Raw genomic sequence first — 14,268 nt, 5'->3', positions numbered from 1 at the left:
TTTAACCTTCGAAAACTTCCCTCATAGGGTTTATTCTCCATTATTCATAGGATCCCTTGGGTCCTCTGGATCCCTGAGGCTTGATCCCCCACAAGTGATCTTTCCCTTTGGTCCAATTTTCACCCACCCTGCAGCCCTGAGGGACTCTGGGAAGGGGAGACAACTCCTGGCTGTGAGCATAAAATGATCCCCAGCCTTTCTTCCTTTCAGACTGTTTGTATTCCTATGAAGTCAGATTTGTTGGGTCAACCACAAATCTGAGCTCTACTCCTGTTCTCTGTCATTAAAAGGCCTTTCCAGAAAAGGAAATTTTCCCTATATTAACTCAATTTTCCCTTCATTGTTCAGGAGCTCCCCTTGAAGCTTGGGGCTTTGTAAAGGGTTGGCTCTGTTAAGCAGAGTAATGAGTATGTTCCTCATTTCAAGAACCTGGCATCGTTTACTATGAAGTGTTTCCAGGGTTCTTTTTTTGTCCTAAAGATCAAAGGTTTATTAATATTTTATGGCCATATGGCAGAATCAAAAATAAATGAAGAGATTATTGAACTGGACTTAATGAACACACATGTGTTGTTTAATCAACAATATGCAGTACAAATGAACACCTTTTTTGAAGTGAACTGTCAAGTTCTTTGATAAGAAATTCAGGCTTTCTTCAGAAGGTTAGGGGAAGCAAAGTACTTCCTTAGCCAATTGATTTCACTGGGACCTGCTGGATTATGTGAAGACGAAGTTTAGGTGTCAGAGGGCACGGGAATTCCAATCATTCAGGTGTTGTGTTTCATTGTAGAGGTCTGAAAATGAGGACTAATTAATGTTTTATAATATCCAGATTCTTTGAAGATCCCATGGAATGTTTAAAGGGTCAGTTCTTTTTGCCAGAGAAAAATAGCTTTAATGGCAGTCGACATGCATTTAGTACTGGATTATGAATCAGTATGGTAGCCAATCATCAATGGCATTTATTGAGTGCTCACTATGTGCAAAGCATTGTACTAAGTGCTTGAGAGAGTACAGTACCACAGAGTTGGCAGACACATTCCCTGCCCACAACACACTTACTCCCTGGGGAAATTGCCATAGAGCCCTATGTACTTTTAAAAATAAGACTAGGTGGCTTAGGTTTATGGGCAGAGGGCACTTTTGGAGGATAAATTAGTGCACACCAGAAATATTATCTTCCAATTTGATGCTTAAGGTTCCCTCCAAATTCACTGTCTATTGTGCACTCAATCCACGAGCTGTAGACAAATACAATGATAGAATTTAGCAGAAAACATAAATGTTGAGCCAGATTCTCGCTGAAACCAGATGCTATATCAACTCCTTCTGCCCATCAGAGGGACTACAGTTCCCCAAGCTTCATGACTGTCCCTGAAAATCAGCTTCCCAGGGAATCAATCTGGCAGGATGCTTGCAGTGAATGGCACTAGTCATCATTCTGTTTGGGATGGTTGGTCTGCAGGAGTTTTTCAGTAGTGACAGCAAATATATTCCACCCCTCTGTGAATGGGGGAGGTAATAAATGTCAGCAGCCAAGCTTAAGAGAACAAAGAGAAAGAACAGGGGCAAAAATAAGTATAAAGAGATTGGGAAATTTGACTTTTTTTGTTTTTGTTTTTAAAAGACCAGTCCATCCCCCTGACACCACCAGCCAAGATTTCTGAGACCCCAGTTCCAAGTTCTGGTGCCCACAATACTGAGCAATCTTTGACCCTCCTCTTCCACTTGCCCATTTACTAAGCCTACCTCAAATTAGGGAGTTCACAGTTTTGGCAAGAGACCAAAAATGTGTAAAATGTGGGGTTTGCCCATTTCAGAGCAAGTGAAGGGGCCTTATTTCTGCTTCTTCACTTCTGTCTCAGTAGCTGCCAAGACCTCTATTTTGAATCCAAAGTTTCTAAATTGCCACCCAAAAGAGAGCTGTAGGAGCACTGAGGCAAATGTAAATGGGCCTTTAGAGCCTAAGTAGAACTGAGCATCCTTTTGTTTACTATAACTTAGTTGTATTTGTTGATGTTCTCCTGAATTTCTCAGAAACCATAGCTGGTTTTGGAAGATGAGTGATTCAGAGTTGTGATGCGGCCAGTAGCAGCAGAGGCATTTATTTACAGCAGAATCCAACACATCTTGGCTGTCCAAGAACTGTGAAAGCAAACACCCGTGATAGGCACTAATGAAGAGGAGATGCTACCATCCTTAATTGATGCTGGTAGATTACACAGTCTACTGTGTAGTATGGATAGTGTTCATCCAGGTTTAACAGGACTTGGGGTTTAAATGAGGCAACATGGGCAGTTCCTCTTCTTGTGTTATTCACCAACTCTGTGTTATGTGGTCCAACACTAAATGTTAATCAATTGGTAATTGTGGTATTTGTTAAGCACTTAGTATGGGTCAAGCACTGGACTAAGCATTGGGATAGATACAAGATAATCAGGTCCCACAAGGGGCTCACAGTCTAATGGGAGGAAGAACAATTTTTGAATCCCCATTTTGGCAGATGGGGGAACTGAGGCACAGAGAAGTTAAGTGACTTGCCCAAGCTCTCACAGCAGACAACTGGCAGAGCTGGGATTAGATTAGAACCCACGTCCTGCGTGTCCCAGGCCTATGCTTTTTCCACTAGGCCGTGCTTCTTCTAAATGCACCATTTGTCCTTGAAAGAATGGGATACAATTACCAGAATCTCTCTGTGCCCCTTCCTAGTAAATCAGTCAGTCATGCAATGGTATTTATTGAGCACTTAGTATGTGCAGAGCACTGTATTAATCACTTGGGAGAGTACATACAATACAACAGAATTAGCAGACATGGTCCCTGCCCATAATGAGTTTACAGTCTAGAGGGGGACTAAGACATTAATGTGAATAAATAATTTATAATATATAATTTAAAGATATGTACACAAGTGCTGAGGGGTTGGAGGTGGGGCGAATATCAAATATCCAAAGGTCACAGATCCAAATGCATAGACAACATGGTAGGGAGAGCGAGCTAGGGAAAAGAGGGCTTAATCAGGGAAGGCCTCTTGGAAGAGCTGAGACCTTAATAACATCTTAAAGGGGGAGAGAAGGGTGGTCTGGTGTATATAGAGGGGGAGGGAGTTCTAGACTATGGGGAGGACATGGGATAGGGGTCAGCGGCGAGATAGACGAGATCAGGGTACAGTGAGTGAGCTGGTGCTAGAGGAGTGGAATGTATGGACAGGGCTGTAGTAGGAAATTAGTGAGGTGAGGTAGGATGGGGCAAGGTGATTGAGTGCTTTTAAGCCAGTGGTAAGGAGTTTCTGTTTTGCAGAGGTGGATGAGGAGTGGGAAGACATGGACTGAACGTTTTTGTTGATAGATAGTCCATGCAGCAGAGTGAAGTATTGGATTGGAGTGGGGAGAGACATGAGGTTGGGAGGTCAGCAAAGAGACAGATGCAGTAGTCAAGGTGGGATAGGATAAGCGCTTGGATCAGCATGGTAGTAGTTTTGATGGAGATGAAAGAGCAGATTTTAGCAATGTTGTGAAGGTAAAACCCACAGGATTTAGTGACAGATTGAATATGTGGGTGGAATGAGAGAGATGAGTCAAGACCGTGAGATTGTTGTATCAGGGAATGCCTGTTATATTGTCATCTCTTACTCTCCCAAGTGCTTAGTACAGTGCTCTGCACACAGTAAGTGCTCAATAAATAAAATTTACTGACAACACCAAGATTACAGGCTTGTGAAATAGGGAGGATGGTGGTGTTGTCTACAATGATGGGAAAGGCAGGGGAGGACAGGGTTTGGTTGGGAAGATAAGGAATTCAGTTTTGGACATGTTTAATTTGAGGTATCGGCGGGACATCCAAGTAGACATGTCTTGAAGGCAGGAGGAAATGTGAAATTGTAGGGAAGGAGAGTGGTCAGGGCTGGAGATGTTGATTTGGGATTCATCTGCATAGAAATGATAATTGAAGCCATGGGAATGAATGAGTTCCCCAAGGGAGTGGGTGTAGAGGGAGAATAGAAGGGGACCTAGAACTGAGCTTTGAGGAACCCCTACTGACAGAGGGTGGGAGGCAGAGGAGGAGGCAGCAAAAGAGATTGAGAAGGAGCGGTCAGAGAGATAGGAGGAGAACCAAGAGAGGACAATGTCAATGAATCCAAAGTTGGATAAAGTTTCAAGGGGAAGTTGGTGGTCTGTAGTGTCAAACCTGGCTGAGAAGTTTAGGAGCATTAGGATGAAGTAGAGGCCACCAGATTTGGTGAGAGGGTCATTGGTTACCTTAGGAAGGACTGTTTCTGTTGTGTGAAAGGGCAGAAGCCAGACTGGAGGGGATCTAGGAGAGAATTGTATGATAGGAAGTGGAGACAGTGGGTGTAAACAACTTTCTCAAGACGTTTGGAGAGAAATGGTAGGAGGGAGATGGAGCGCTAACTGGAGGGAGTCGTGGGGTCAAGGGAGAGTTTTTTTAAGGATAGGGGATACATATGCATGTTTGAAAGCAGTGGGGAAGAAGCTGTTTAAAAGTGAAGTGATGGCAATCAAGGAGAGAAGGGGGCGAGTGTTTTAAAAAGATGTGAAGGTATGGGGTCAGAAGCACAGATGGAGCACGTGTTAAAAGCTTCCCGCTTTACACAAATATGCCCATTCCTCAGTTCACTGTTGCCTTGAATATTGTTCCGGCTCCCATTCTGAGTTAATCCTGATTGCTGTATTTCCTACGAGGTGCATACACATCATATGATTCCTGGAAATGATCAGACTCCTATCCTCATTTTAGTTTGGTAAACAGAATCCTATTTGCATAGATATCCTGTCCCTCATTTTCTAGTTCTAATCTTTAGAATTCTTCAGGAGCTCAGTATGGTGAAGAAATCAGGGTCTCTCTGACTTCATAGCACCGAGCTGGACAAATGAAAAGGGAACAGCCAATGCTAGCACTCCAATTGGTGCTGCTGATTAGAAATCATATGGTCATCCATAAAGCAGTTTGGAAACCTATGACCACCTCACCTTGAAACACTTTTTATAGTTGCTTACCACACTGAATTCTAAGCTGCTCCTGGATGAAGTTGAAATTCGGGCAAGCTAAGCATTCAGCTCCTTTGATTATCTGGAAGCTAAGGATCCTGCTTGTGGCTTGTCAATCGGTCGATCAGTGATATTCATTGAGCTCTTACTGTGGGCCGAGCACTGTACTAAGCACTTGGGAGAGTACAGTACAACAGAGTTGGTAGACACATCCCTGCCCAAGATGAGTTTACATCCCTGCCCAAGACGAGTTTACAATCTAGAAGGATTATCTGTGCTCTGTCCTTCTCTCTTGAGCTCTTGCCTTCTGGACAGTTCACTATTTGTCAGTTCCCACTCTAGAATGCAGGCAGGGAAGAGGAAGGAAGAGAAATTCAAATCAGTTTTACTACCTGGTAGCTAGCCTGTAAAATGACTCAGTGCAGAGGAAGTGAAAAGTGTTGCATCACCTGTGAATTACACATATCAATCAATCAATCTGCTTATTGTGTGCAGAACACTGTACTAAATGCTTGGGAGAGTACATTACAAGAGAGTTGGTTGACACAATCCCTGCAATCTAGGGGCAGGGAGTGGTGTGAGTATCAAAGGACTTAGGGGGTACACTCCCAAGTGCATAGATGACACCAAAGAGGGTGAATAGGGTGGGGAAAAAAGAAGTTAGTCACAGAAGGCTTCTTGAAGGAGATATGAATTTTTTGTAGGACTTTGAAGATCGGGAGAGTGGTTGTCTGTTGGATATGAAAAGTGGAGAGAGTTCCAGGTCAGAGGAAGGATCTGAATGAGGGGTCAGAGGTAAGAGAGATGAGCTTGAGGTGCAGAGAGTAAATTGGTGTTAGAGGAGTGAAGCATGTGGGTTGGGTTGTACTAGGAGATTAGTGAGGTTAACTAGAAGACAGAGAACTGATTGAGTTCCTTAGAGCCCAAAGTAAGGAGTTTCTGTTTGATGTGGAAGTGTATAGACAACCAATGGAGTTTCTTGAGGAGTGGGAATCATGGGTGAACGTTTTTTTTGGGAAAATGATGCAGGCAGAAGAATGAAGTACGGACAGAAGAGGGGAAAGATAACTGGCAGGGAAGTCAGCAAGGAGGCTGATGCAATAGTTGAGATGGGATATGACAAGGGCTTGGATCATTGTGGTAGTATTTACCCACACTGACCTTCTACCTGATGCCTGATTACCAAGGACCTTCCTAAGTTGCCTGAAGTTGTTTTGGAAGCTTGTTCTTTCCCCAAATATAGAGGTGCTGCATGGGGAGTGCAAGTGTATGTGGAGGTGAAGGAGTGAAAGGAAGGATAACTGGGCTGTTGCTCTACTCCCTGAAGGGCATATAACCCAGGCATGGCTCTGTTCCCCAATGGGACCTCTCCTGCAGTCCTTTGGAAGAGAATCTGGAGCACCCTTCCCTCTCCCCACCCCGCCTCAACCCATCCTGGGCCATTTTGGAATGACAAGAAGCAATTTTTACTTCTGTTTGGTCTTGGGTTTAGGCTGAGGGAGAATGCAGGCAGCGGCTGAGGAGGCTCCTCAGGGCTCACAGAACCATTAGCAGTTAATGATTACTGCTGCTTGACCCGAGTAGTGTATTCCTGGAATTTTCAGGAAGGAAAACCGAGGGGCAGCCAGGACGATGTTTCTGATGCTAGGATATTGGTGGCCATTTCAAGGGTTTGTCCAATGGTCTGCTGTTTACAGGACTGAAATAAATGTGCCCACTTCCTGGCTACAAGCCAAGGATCTTGCCTATGTGACATATTCATTATTCCGTCTTTTATTTAAATGTCCATCGCAGTGTTGTGTCTGTGTGATGACTGGATATTGTCTGCTCTCTGTTGTTTGTTAAAATCTTTTATCATATAGGTAAAATGCAGGATGGCAATACGGACAGCACCCAGAGCAAAGGTAACCACCCCCCTTTCATATTAACCAGGGTCCAGGTGTGTGGCCCCCAGCCCCTCTCCTAAAAGGCCAAGTGGAGACATCGGCAGATCAGTTGGATTTACGGCAGTGGCTGACCGCAAACCACCTGGGGGATTTTCTCCACTTTGGCATCTCAGCCACACAGGATTTAAGATGACATGGTTCTCACTCACTTGTGTTGGCCCAGAATTAGGAGAAATCAAAGGCGACCCATGAGCCAGTTCCTCTTGGATCTCAGCAGTGCCACTGCCCAGAGCTCGCAGGATCGGGGGCCCAATTGGGCCCGGTTGGGATTCAGCAAGTTGCCTCGAGGTGGGGAGGGACAGAGGGCCAGAGGCTGCCCCCATGTCTTCTCAGATGTGGGATGGATGGTCATGGGCCTAGGGGGCCCTGTGGTTTGAGGACTGGGCATCTCTCCTCCTCTCCCCGACTTCTCCCTGCTACACGCACCCCATCCCCCATCCTCCCTTCAAGCCTTCCAACAACCTTATACAGTGTGCTGCAGCCTGGGACTCTCTCAATAATTACTTGCTGACTTGTTCTTTTTGTTGCTTCCTCTTCTCCACCCTCCCCATCCTCAAGGGGAGCATCCCACTTGCTCTCCATCTGCCTAATAGAATGTGGGACTTAGCTTTGGGCATTTTATTCTGTGTCCGGGCACACGCAGTGGTGAAAGTGGGTCAGTAGCATTTCTTTCGAAGGAACACTGGAGGCTCTGCTGTCTCCTCCAGGGGCTTGGTGATATTTTGGAGGAAGCTATAGAGAAGCAACATGGCCTAGTGGATAGAGCACGAGCCTGGGAGTCAGAAGGATCTGGGTTCCAGTACTAGGTCCGCCACTTGTCTGTTGCGTGACTGTGGGCAAGTAACTTCACGTCTCTGTGCCTCAGTTACCTGATCTGTAAAATGTGGATTAAGACTGTGAGCCCCATGTGGGACAGGGACTGCATCCAACTGGATTGTCTTGCATCTACCCCAGCACTTAAGAAGCGTTAAACAAATGCCACCATCATCATCATTATTATTATTATTATTGGTCTTTACAAGGAGCAAATAAATCCGAGACACCGGTGGCTTGGCTTGGTTCAGTCCAGCATCCAGTTCTAGAGAGAAGAGCAGTAGAAGTATTACTAGAGCTGCCTCCTAGTCTTTGCAGTGTTGTGTGGGCCAGTTAAGAAAGAGGCAGCTTTCCCTGCCGTCCGTCACCTACTGCTCTATAGCTCTCTTGGGAGAGGGGGTGGATGGATGGGATGGATGCCAAAGCAATTGTGCAGCCTAACGAGATGTGGCAGCAGGTTCCCCCCAGGGAGCTTAAAAGCCTGCACCCCCAGTTCAGGGAGGGTCTCCCTCCCGCATCATGATCTCCTGAGCAAGATGCTTGCCGTTACTGTCACACCCAGCCTGGTCCCTGTCCAAAATACACCAACAAACGAGGGTGGTTTCCAGGCAGTGCCACCACATACACCAACCCTCAGTCGGAGGCATGATGGCTGAGCCCCAGAGTTTCCTCAGTCTCATTCCTGACATGCCCAGACCAACCGAGGACTTTCATTCCTGGCCCCAGGCAGGGAGAGAGCATATTCTTGACCCCCAAAGTCATGCCGAGTGCCTGGGTAACCCTGTCTTCTCTGCTTTGCTAGCCAAACAGCAGGATGGGGCAGCTGCTATGGAGATGCAGCCCCTGAAGAGTGCTGAAGGGGGAGATGGAGATGACAAGAAGAAAGCCAATATGCACAAAAAGGAGAAATCAGTCCTTCAGGGGAAGCTGACTAAGCTGGCGGTGCAGATAGGCAAAGCCGGTATGTTCCCGCAGGGCTCTGGGCTACCGTCTTGCGATGGTGAAGGAGACTTAAACTGAAGAGTGCTGTGAGGGCTATGGCTGGGTCTTAGGACTCTGCATGGGGCCTGATTGATTCCCAGGACTGGGTTGGCTCTGGTCTGTTTTGGATGGCAGGGCCTAGGTGCGGCAGATGGAGCCTCAGCCGACTGGAAGTGAGCCCAGGGCAAGCTCGAAGTAAGCGGGTGGGCCCTGCAGTTCCGGAAGAGACCAAGACTCCCCGTCACCACCCAGGGCCAGGTGACTCCAAGTGGCAGGCAGACACCAAGAGATGGTGGCAGTAGTTGACTATAGACCCTGTACATATTCCAAAGAGATTGCACATCAGTGTATGACCGTAGGACAGACCCCAGGGTCTGTGCACTCTGTCTTCCCAAGTTACCTTGATGGGCTAGATTTGATGAGCCAAGAAATCGGCTCCTTGCGTCCTCAATCTTGGGCAGGCCCGGTCCCCAGGCTCTAATTATAGCCATTGGTTTTGGAAATGGGAGCAAATTACTGGCTTTACTGAATAGATTTAAATGGGAAGTTTTGTAACAAGAGCTCCTTCAGTCCTCGTTTCTAGCCTTGGCTATATTAAGGAGGGTCCCAGATATGTAGCCGTTCAAACCGAGTAATGAAGTTGCAGCTGTCGGAGGCAGTCAGATTTAGAGGGATTTCCTAGGGCCTGTAAAATAGTTGAATAAAAGGAGCCAACCCCGCTCACTAGGAGCTGACCACTTTCGCTCCACAACAAATACATTTCAAGGCCAATACAGGCTTGGAGCAGAGGATCGTAAAGGTGCATCAATCTGAACAAGGCACTACGAGGCACATACAGAACCCAGAGTAGGCCCAGTACCTGCCTGTGAGGAGCTTACGGTCTTAAGGCTGAAAGACCTGGGGAGCAACAGCGGAGTCTAGCTCTTTTCTGTTCCCTGTGGATACCGGGAAACCTTGGCCCTGAAACCGATGAGAACTCAGGGTTCCATGTTCCGTTGCCTCGTCCCAAATCCACGGGCCTCCGTGAACTGATCTTCTCCTGTGTTGTAGGCCTGGTGATGTCGGCCATCACGGTGATCATCTTGGTGCTCTATTTTGCTGTGGACACCTTCGTGGTGAACAAGAAGCCATGGCTGCCAGAGTGCACCCCAGTGTATGTCCAGTACTTTGTCAAGTTCTTCATCATCGGGGTCACTGTACTGGTAGTCGCAGTCCCCGAGGGGCTGCCTCTGGCTGTCACCATTTCCCTGGCTTACTCTGTAAAGGTAAGAGCTTGGGACGGGGTTGGGGGGTGGGTACAGAGGGGCAAGAGGCTGAGCCATTGGACTTGCTCCCCATAGGAACCTGACTCCACAGAGTCTGAGCTGGCATGCATATCCCAGTATCCCCTGCTGCTGAAGAGCTCAGACAGCTCTTTATAGGGTAGAGCCATAGGGACAGCTGCCCAGGGGCTTGTCAAGGCCAGTTGTTGGGCAGGAACTGAGAAGAAGACCAGAGATTGATAGGGATGACTAGAGGGAAAGGGGGAGCGGGGAGGGGAGCTGGTCAGGGGAACTCCCATTATTTTGCCCAGGATTCAAGTTGCTTCCCTCCACCTTCAGACAATGCAGCAGTGGCGTAAAAGGTCCAAGATGGCTTCCTTGGGGTGAGCCTCTGCAGCCCTAGCTTCATGAGCATGAGCAGGTTGCGTGGAGAGATGAGGAATGGCCCCATCATACAGAAGGTGACATTTAGGAAGAGAATGAGAGCAGGCATTCATTGTCATATTTATTGAGTGTTTACTGTGTGCAGACCACCATACTAAGTGCTCGGGAGAGTACAATGCAGTAATGAACAGGCACATTTCCTGCCCACAATGGGCTTACAGACTAGGCTGGGGGAGACAGACATCAATACAAATAGATAAAATTACAGATATGGACATAAGTGCTGAAGGGCTGCTGGGAGGGGAAGAGCTAAGGGAGCAAGTCAGGGTGATGCAGAAGGGAGCAGGAGATGAGGGAAAGTGGGGCTTAGTCTGGGAAGGCCTCTTGGATAAGATGTGCCTTCTATAAGGCTTTGAAGAGGGGGAGATTCATTGTCTGTTCAATATTAGAGGAGGAAGGGCGTTCCAGGCCAGAAACAGGACGTGGGTTAGGGGTAGGTGGCAAGACAGGTGAGATCGAAGCACATTGAGAAGGTTAGCACTAGAGGATTAAATTGTGCAGGCTGGGTTGTAGAAGGAGAGAAGTGAGGTGAGGTATGAGTGGGCAAGGTGGTGGAGTGCTTTAAAGCCAACGGTGAGGAGTTTTTGTTTGATGTTAAGGTGGTTGGGCAACCACTAGAGCTTTTTGATGAGCGGGGTGACAGGACCCGGGTATACAGCAAGCCTGGAAAAAGTAATCTGTTCTCTAAGGCACCTAGCATGCTCTTCCTCATCTTGCTCGGGCCCTGTTGTATAGGCCAGTAGGACCTAATTGAACTTTCTCTGTACTGTGGGCTTGGGAACCAAGTGGGAGGAAGATAGGCACATTGGCCTGATACATTTTTAGTAGCTACCTGAAAGAAAATAGGGAAAAACCTATGGGAATAATAATAACTTGAATTTGCTGAGCATTTTTCTTTTTTCCAGAGCAATTTCTCATAAGTTATTTCATTCAATACTCAGGACATCCCTGAGTGGTAGGGAGAGGTAGGCGTTATGATCCCCATTTTCCAGGTGAAGTAACTGAGGCCCAGATTTGCCCCTTGTCTCCTGATTTCCAGACCTTTGCTCTCTCCACTTGACCAGGGATATCATCTTTAATCATCGCTTGGCTATGCCCGTCAAACTCTTTGCAGCCATGATAAACAGATATTGTTTCAGTGTGGATTTGTAGAGAAGCAGGATGGCCTACTGGCAAGAGCACGGGCTTGGGAGTCAGCGGTGGTGGATTTTAATCCCCGCTCCGCCACTTGTCTGCTGTATGACCTTGGGCAAGTCTCTTAACTTCTCTGTGCCTCAGGTACCTCATCTGTAAAATGGGGATTTAGACTGTGAGCCCTCTGTGGGACAGGGACTCTGTCCAACCTGATTACCTTGTATCTACCCCAGCTAATAGAATAATAATAATGATAATAATGATTGCATTTGTTAAGCACGTACTTCTACTACTAATAATAGTTATGGTATTTGTTAAGCATTTACTATGTGCCAAGCACTGTTCTAAGCGCTGGGGTAAATACAAGGTAAGCAGGTTGTCTCACGTGGGGCTCACAGTCTTAATCCCCATTTTACAGATGAGGTAACTGAGGCATAGAGAAGTGAATTGACTTGCTCAAAGTGATACAGCTTACAAGTAGCGGAGCCGGGAGTAGAACCCACGACCTCTGATTCCCAAAGCCATGCTCTTTCCACTAAGCCACGCTGCTTCTTGGCACATAGTAAGCCCTTAACAAATACCATAATTACTATTATTAATTATTATTAAATGGAAGTGGGGAATTTTATTTTATCTCCAACAGAAAATGATGAAAGATAACAATCTCGTACGCCACCTGGATGCTTGCGAGACTATGGGCAACGCTACGGCTATTTGTTCTGACAAGACGGGGACTCTGACGACCAATAGGATGACTGTGGTACAAGCTTATGTTGGAGATGTTCACTACAAAGAGATTCCTGACCCAGACTCAGTAAACTCCAAAACGCTAGAACTGCTGGTCCATGCAATTGCCATCAACAGCGCCTACACTACGAAGATTCTGGTAAGTGTGCCGTTGTTGTTGCTGCTGTTACTTCTGCTGCTTGCAAAGCCATACACAGCTGAGAGATAGCTGACATGCATTTTTGTTGGACAACTCTATTTAATTTTAACATCCTGGCACTGACCAAGAGAGACTAAAACCTATTATTAGTTCCCAGTGAGATAAGATGCTTAATACCATGCATTATTTGAATATGTTTATTTGGATAGGAACATTTTTCTCATGCTCAACAATGAGCACAGAAATTTGTGATTAAGTTGTAGTTTCACAACCGTGCATATTGGCCCCTGGATATTGCTTGAGGAACATCGTTTTGTGATTTAAGGAGAGCGTGAGTCAGCAAACTTGATTGGCAAAAGGCTTACTCTCTAGTTACTGATTTTGCTGACTCCCTGCTGCAAGGATTGCAAACTTTGAGCAATCTCAAAGTGAAATGAGGGATGCGCAGATAGAATTAATAAAAGTGGGTCAGCTGGGGATGTGCAAATGCTAATTGAGAGAAGCGCCCACAGTGCAATGCAGGAGATTGCCAAATGCTTTTTTTCTTTTGTGAGTTGTTTATCATTTGAGGACAAGCAAACTTTTCATTCGATCACCTAGAAACCCTGGATGAGAAGCAGTATGGCTTAATGGAAAGTGCATGGGCCTGGGAGTCAGAGGATCTGGGTTCCAATCCCAGTTCTGCCAATTGCTTGCTGTGTGATTTTGGGCAAGTTACTTAACTTCTTTATGCCTCAGTTTCCTCAACTGTAAAATGGGGGTGCAGTACCTATTCTCTCTCCTACTTAGACTGTGATCCCAATGAGGGTCAGAGACTTTGTCCAAACTGATGACCTGATGAAGCCGCATGGTTTAGTGGCAAGAACACGGGCTTGGGAGTCAGAGGTCGTGGATTCTAATCCTGACTCCGTCACTTATCACCTATGTGACTTTGGGCAAGTCACTTAACTTCTCTGTGCCTCAGTTAGCTCATCTGTAAAATGGGGAGTAAGACTCTGAGCCCCACATGGGACAACCTGATTACCTTGTATGTACCCCAGCGCTTAGAACAGTGCTTGGCACATACTAAGCACTTAACAAATACCATCATTATTATTATTATTATGACCTCGTATCTAGCCCAGTTCTCACAATTGTGTTTGACACGTAGTAAGCGTTTGCATAACATACCATTTAAAAGAAAATCATCCTCTTTGCGTGCTATTCCTGAGGAGGTAGTGAGCAGGATCATCCTGAGAAAGACATATTACAACTTCTTGTGATGTGCTTTGGAAAGTTTTGAATTTTAATGAGAAAGAAAGATTAGGAAGCATGTGAGAGGAGCATGGCTGACATTTCTGCTCCTCTCAATGTAGATTAGTTTCTTCTTTCAATTTCCAGTGGTTCAGTGTGAGCATTAAGAGGATTCCTTTTAAAAGAAACTGGATTAACTGGGGAAAAAGTCAAAGGTATTCTGTTTTGCTTATTGAAGAGGTTGTTTAGAAAGGGTGATGTGCAACTCTTTCTAATGCACTTGAGGCTTCCTTATTTGGAAGACGTTGGGATGATCAATGGATTTTTATTTATCCAGGCTAATTGGCACAGGGAGAGCTTGGATAATCAAGAATCAGTGACAAGGTGTTTGTATCCATGAAGAAAAGAGAGGTGTGTCTGCTACTGCAGCAGGATGGGGTGATTGTTCTGAGGATCATATTTGATTACTGCAAATAAAATGTCTTAAAAAACAAAAAAACCAAGACAAACATTGGAGGTTAAGGAAAGGTCCTCTGCAGTCCGTATTCTTGGTACACCCT

At 46.0% G+C, this 14,268-nt stretch overlaps 1 protein-coding gene across 15 annotated transcripts in view; it reads left to right on the top strand.

Moving 5' to 3' along the window:
- ATP2B2 (ATPase plasma membrane Ca2+ transporting 2) overlaps nucleotides 1-14,268 on the top strand; it is a 587,231-nt gene that overhangs the window by 507,657 nt on the left and 65,306 nt on the right. For 13 of the 15 annotated variants that reach the window (XM_038740359.1, XM_038740349.1, XM_038740351.1 and 10 more), the window contains 4 exons: nucleotides 6,872-6,913; nucleotides 8,571-8,729; nucleotides 9,800-10,014; nucleotides 12,233-12,475. In XM_038740359.1, the coding sequence (XP_038596287.1) occupies nucleotides 6,872-6,913; nucleotides 8,571-8,729; nucleotides 9,800-10,014; nucleotides 12,233-12,475 (659 nt within the window). The remainder of the gene's footprint in view (nucleotides 1-6,871; nucleotides 6,914-8,570; nucleotides 8,730-9,799; nucleotides 10,015-12,232; nucleotides 12,476-14,268) is intronic. The other 2 variants (XM_038740358.1, XM_038740356.1) reach the window with 1 other exon arrangement.

Source organism: Tachyglossus aculeatus, chromosome X1, assembly GCF_015852505.1.
Source record: "Tachyglossus aculeatus isolate mTacAcu1 chromosome X1, mTacAcu1.pri, whole genome shotgun sequence".
In the NCBI taxonomy this organism is placed as follows: Eukaryota; Metazoa; Chordata; class Mammalia; order Monotremata; family Tachyglossidae; genus Tachyglossus; species Tachyglossus aculeatus.
The sequence above is the reverse complement of the archived record's forward strand: the minus strand, read 5'-3'. Positions and strand labels throughout refer to the sequence as shown.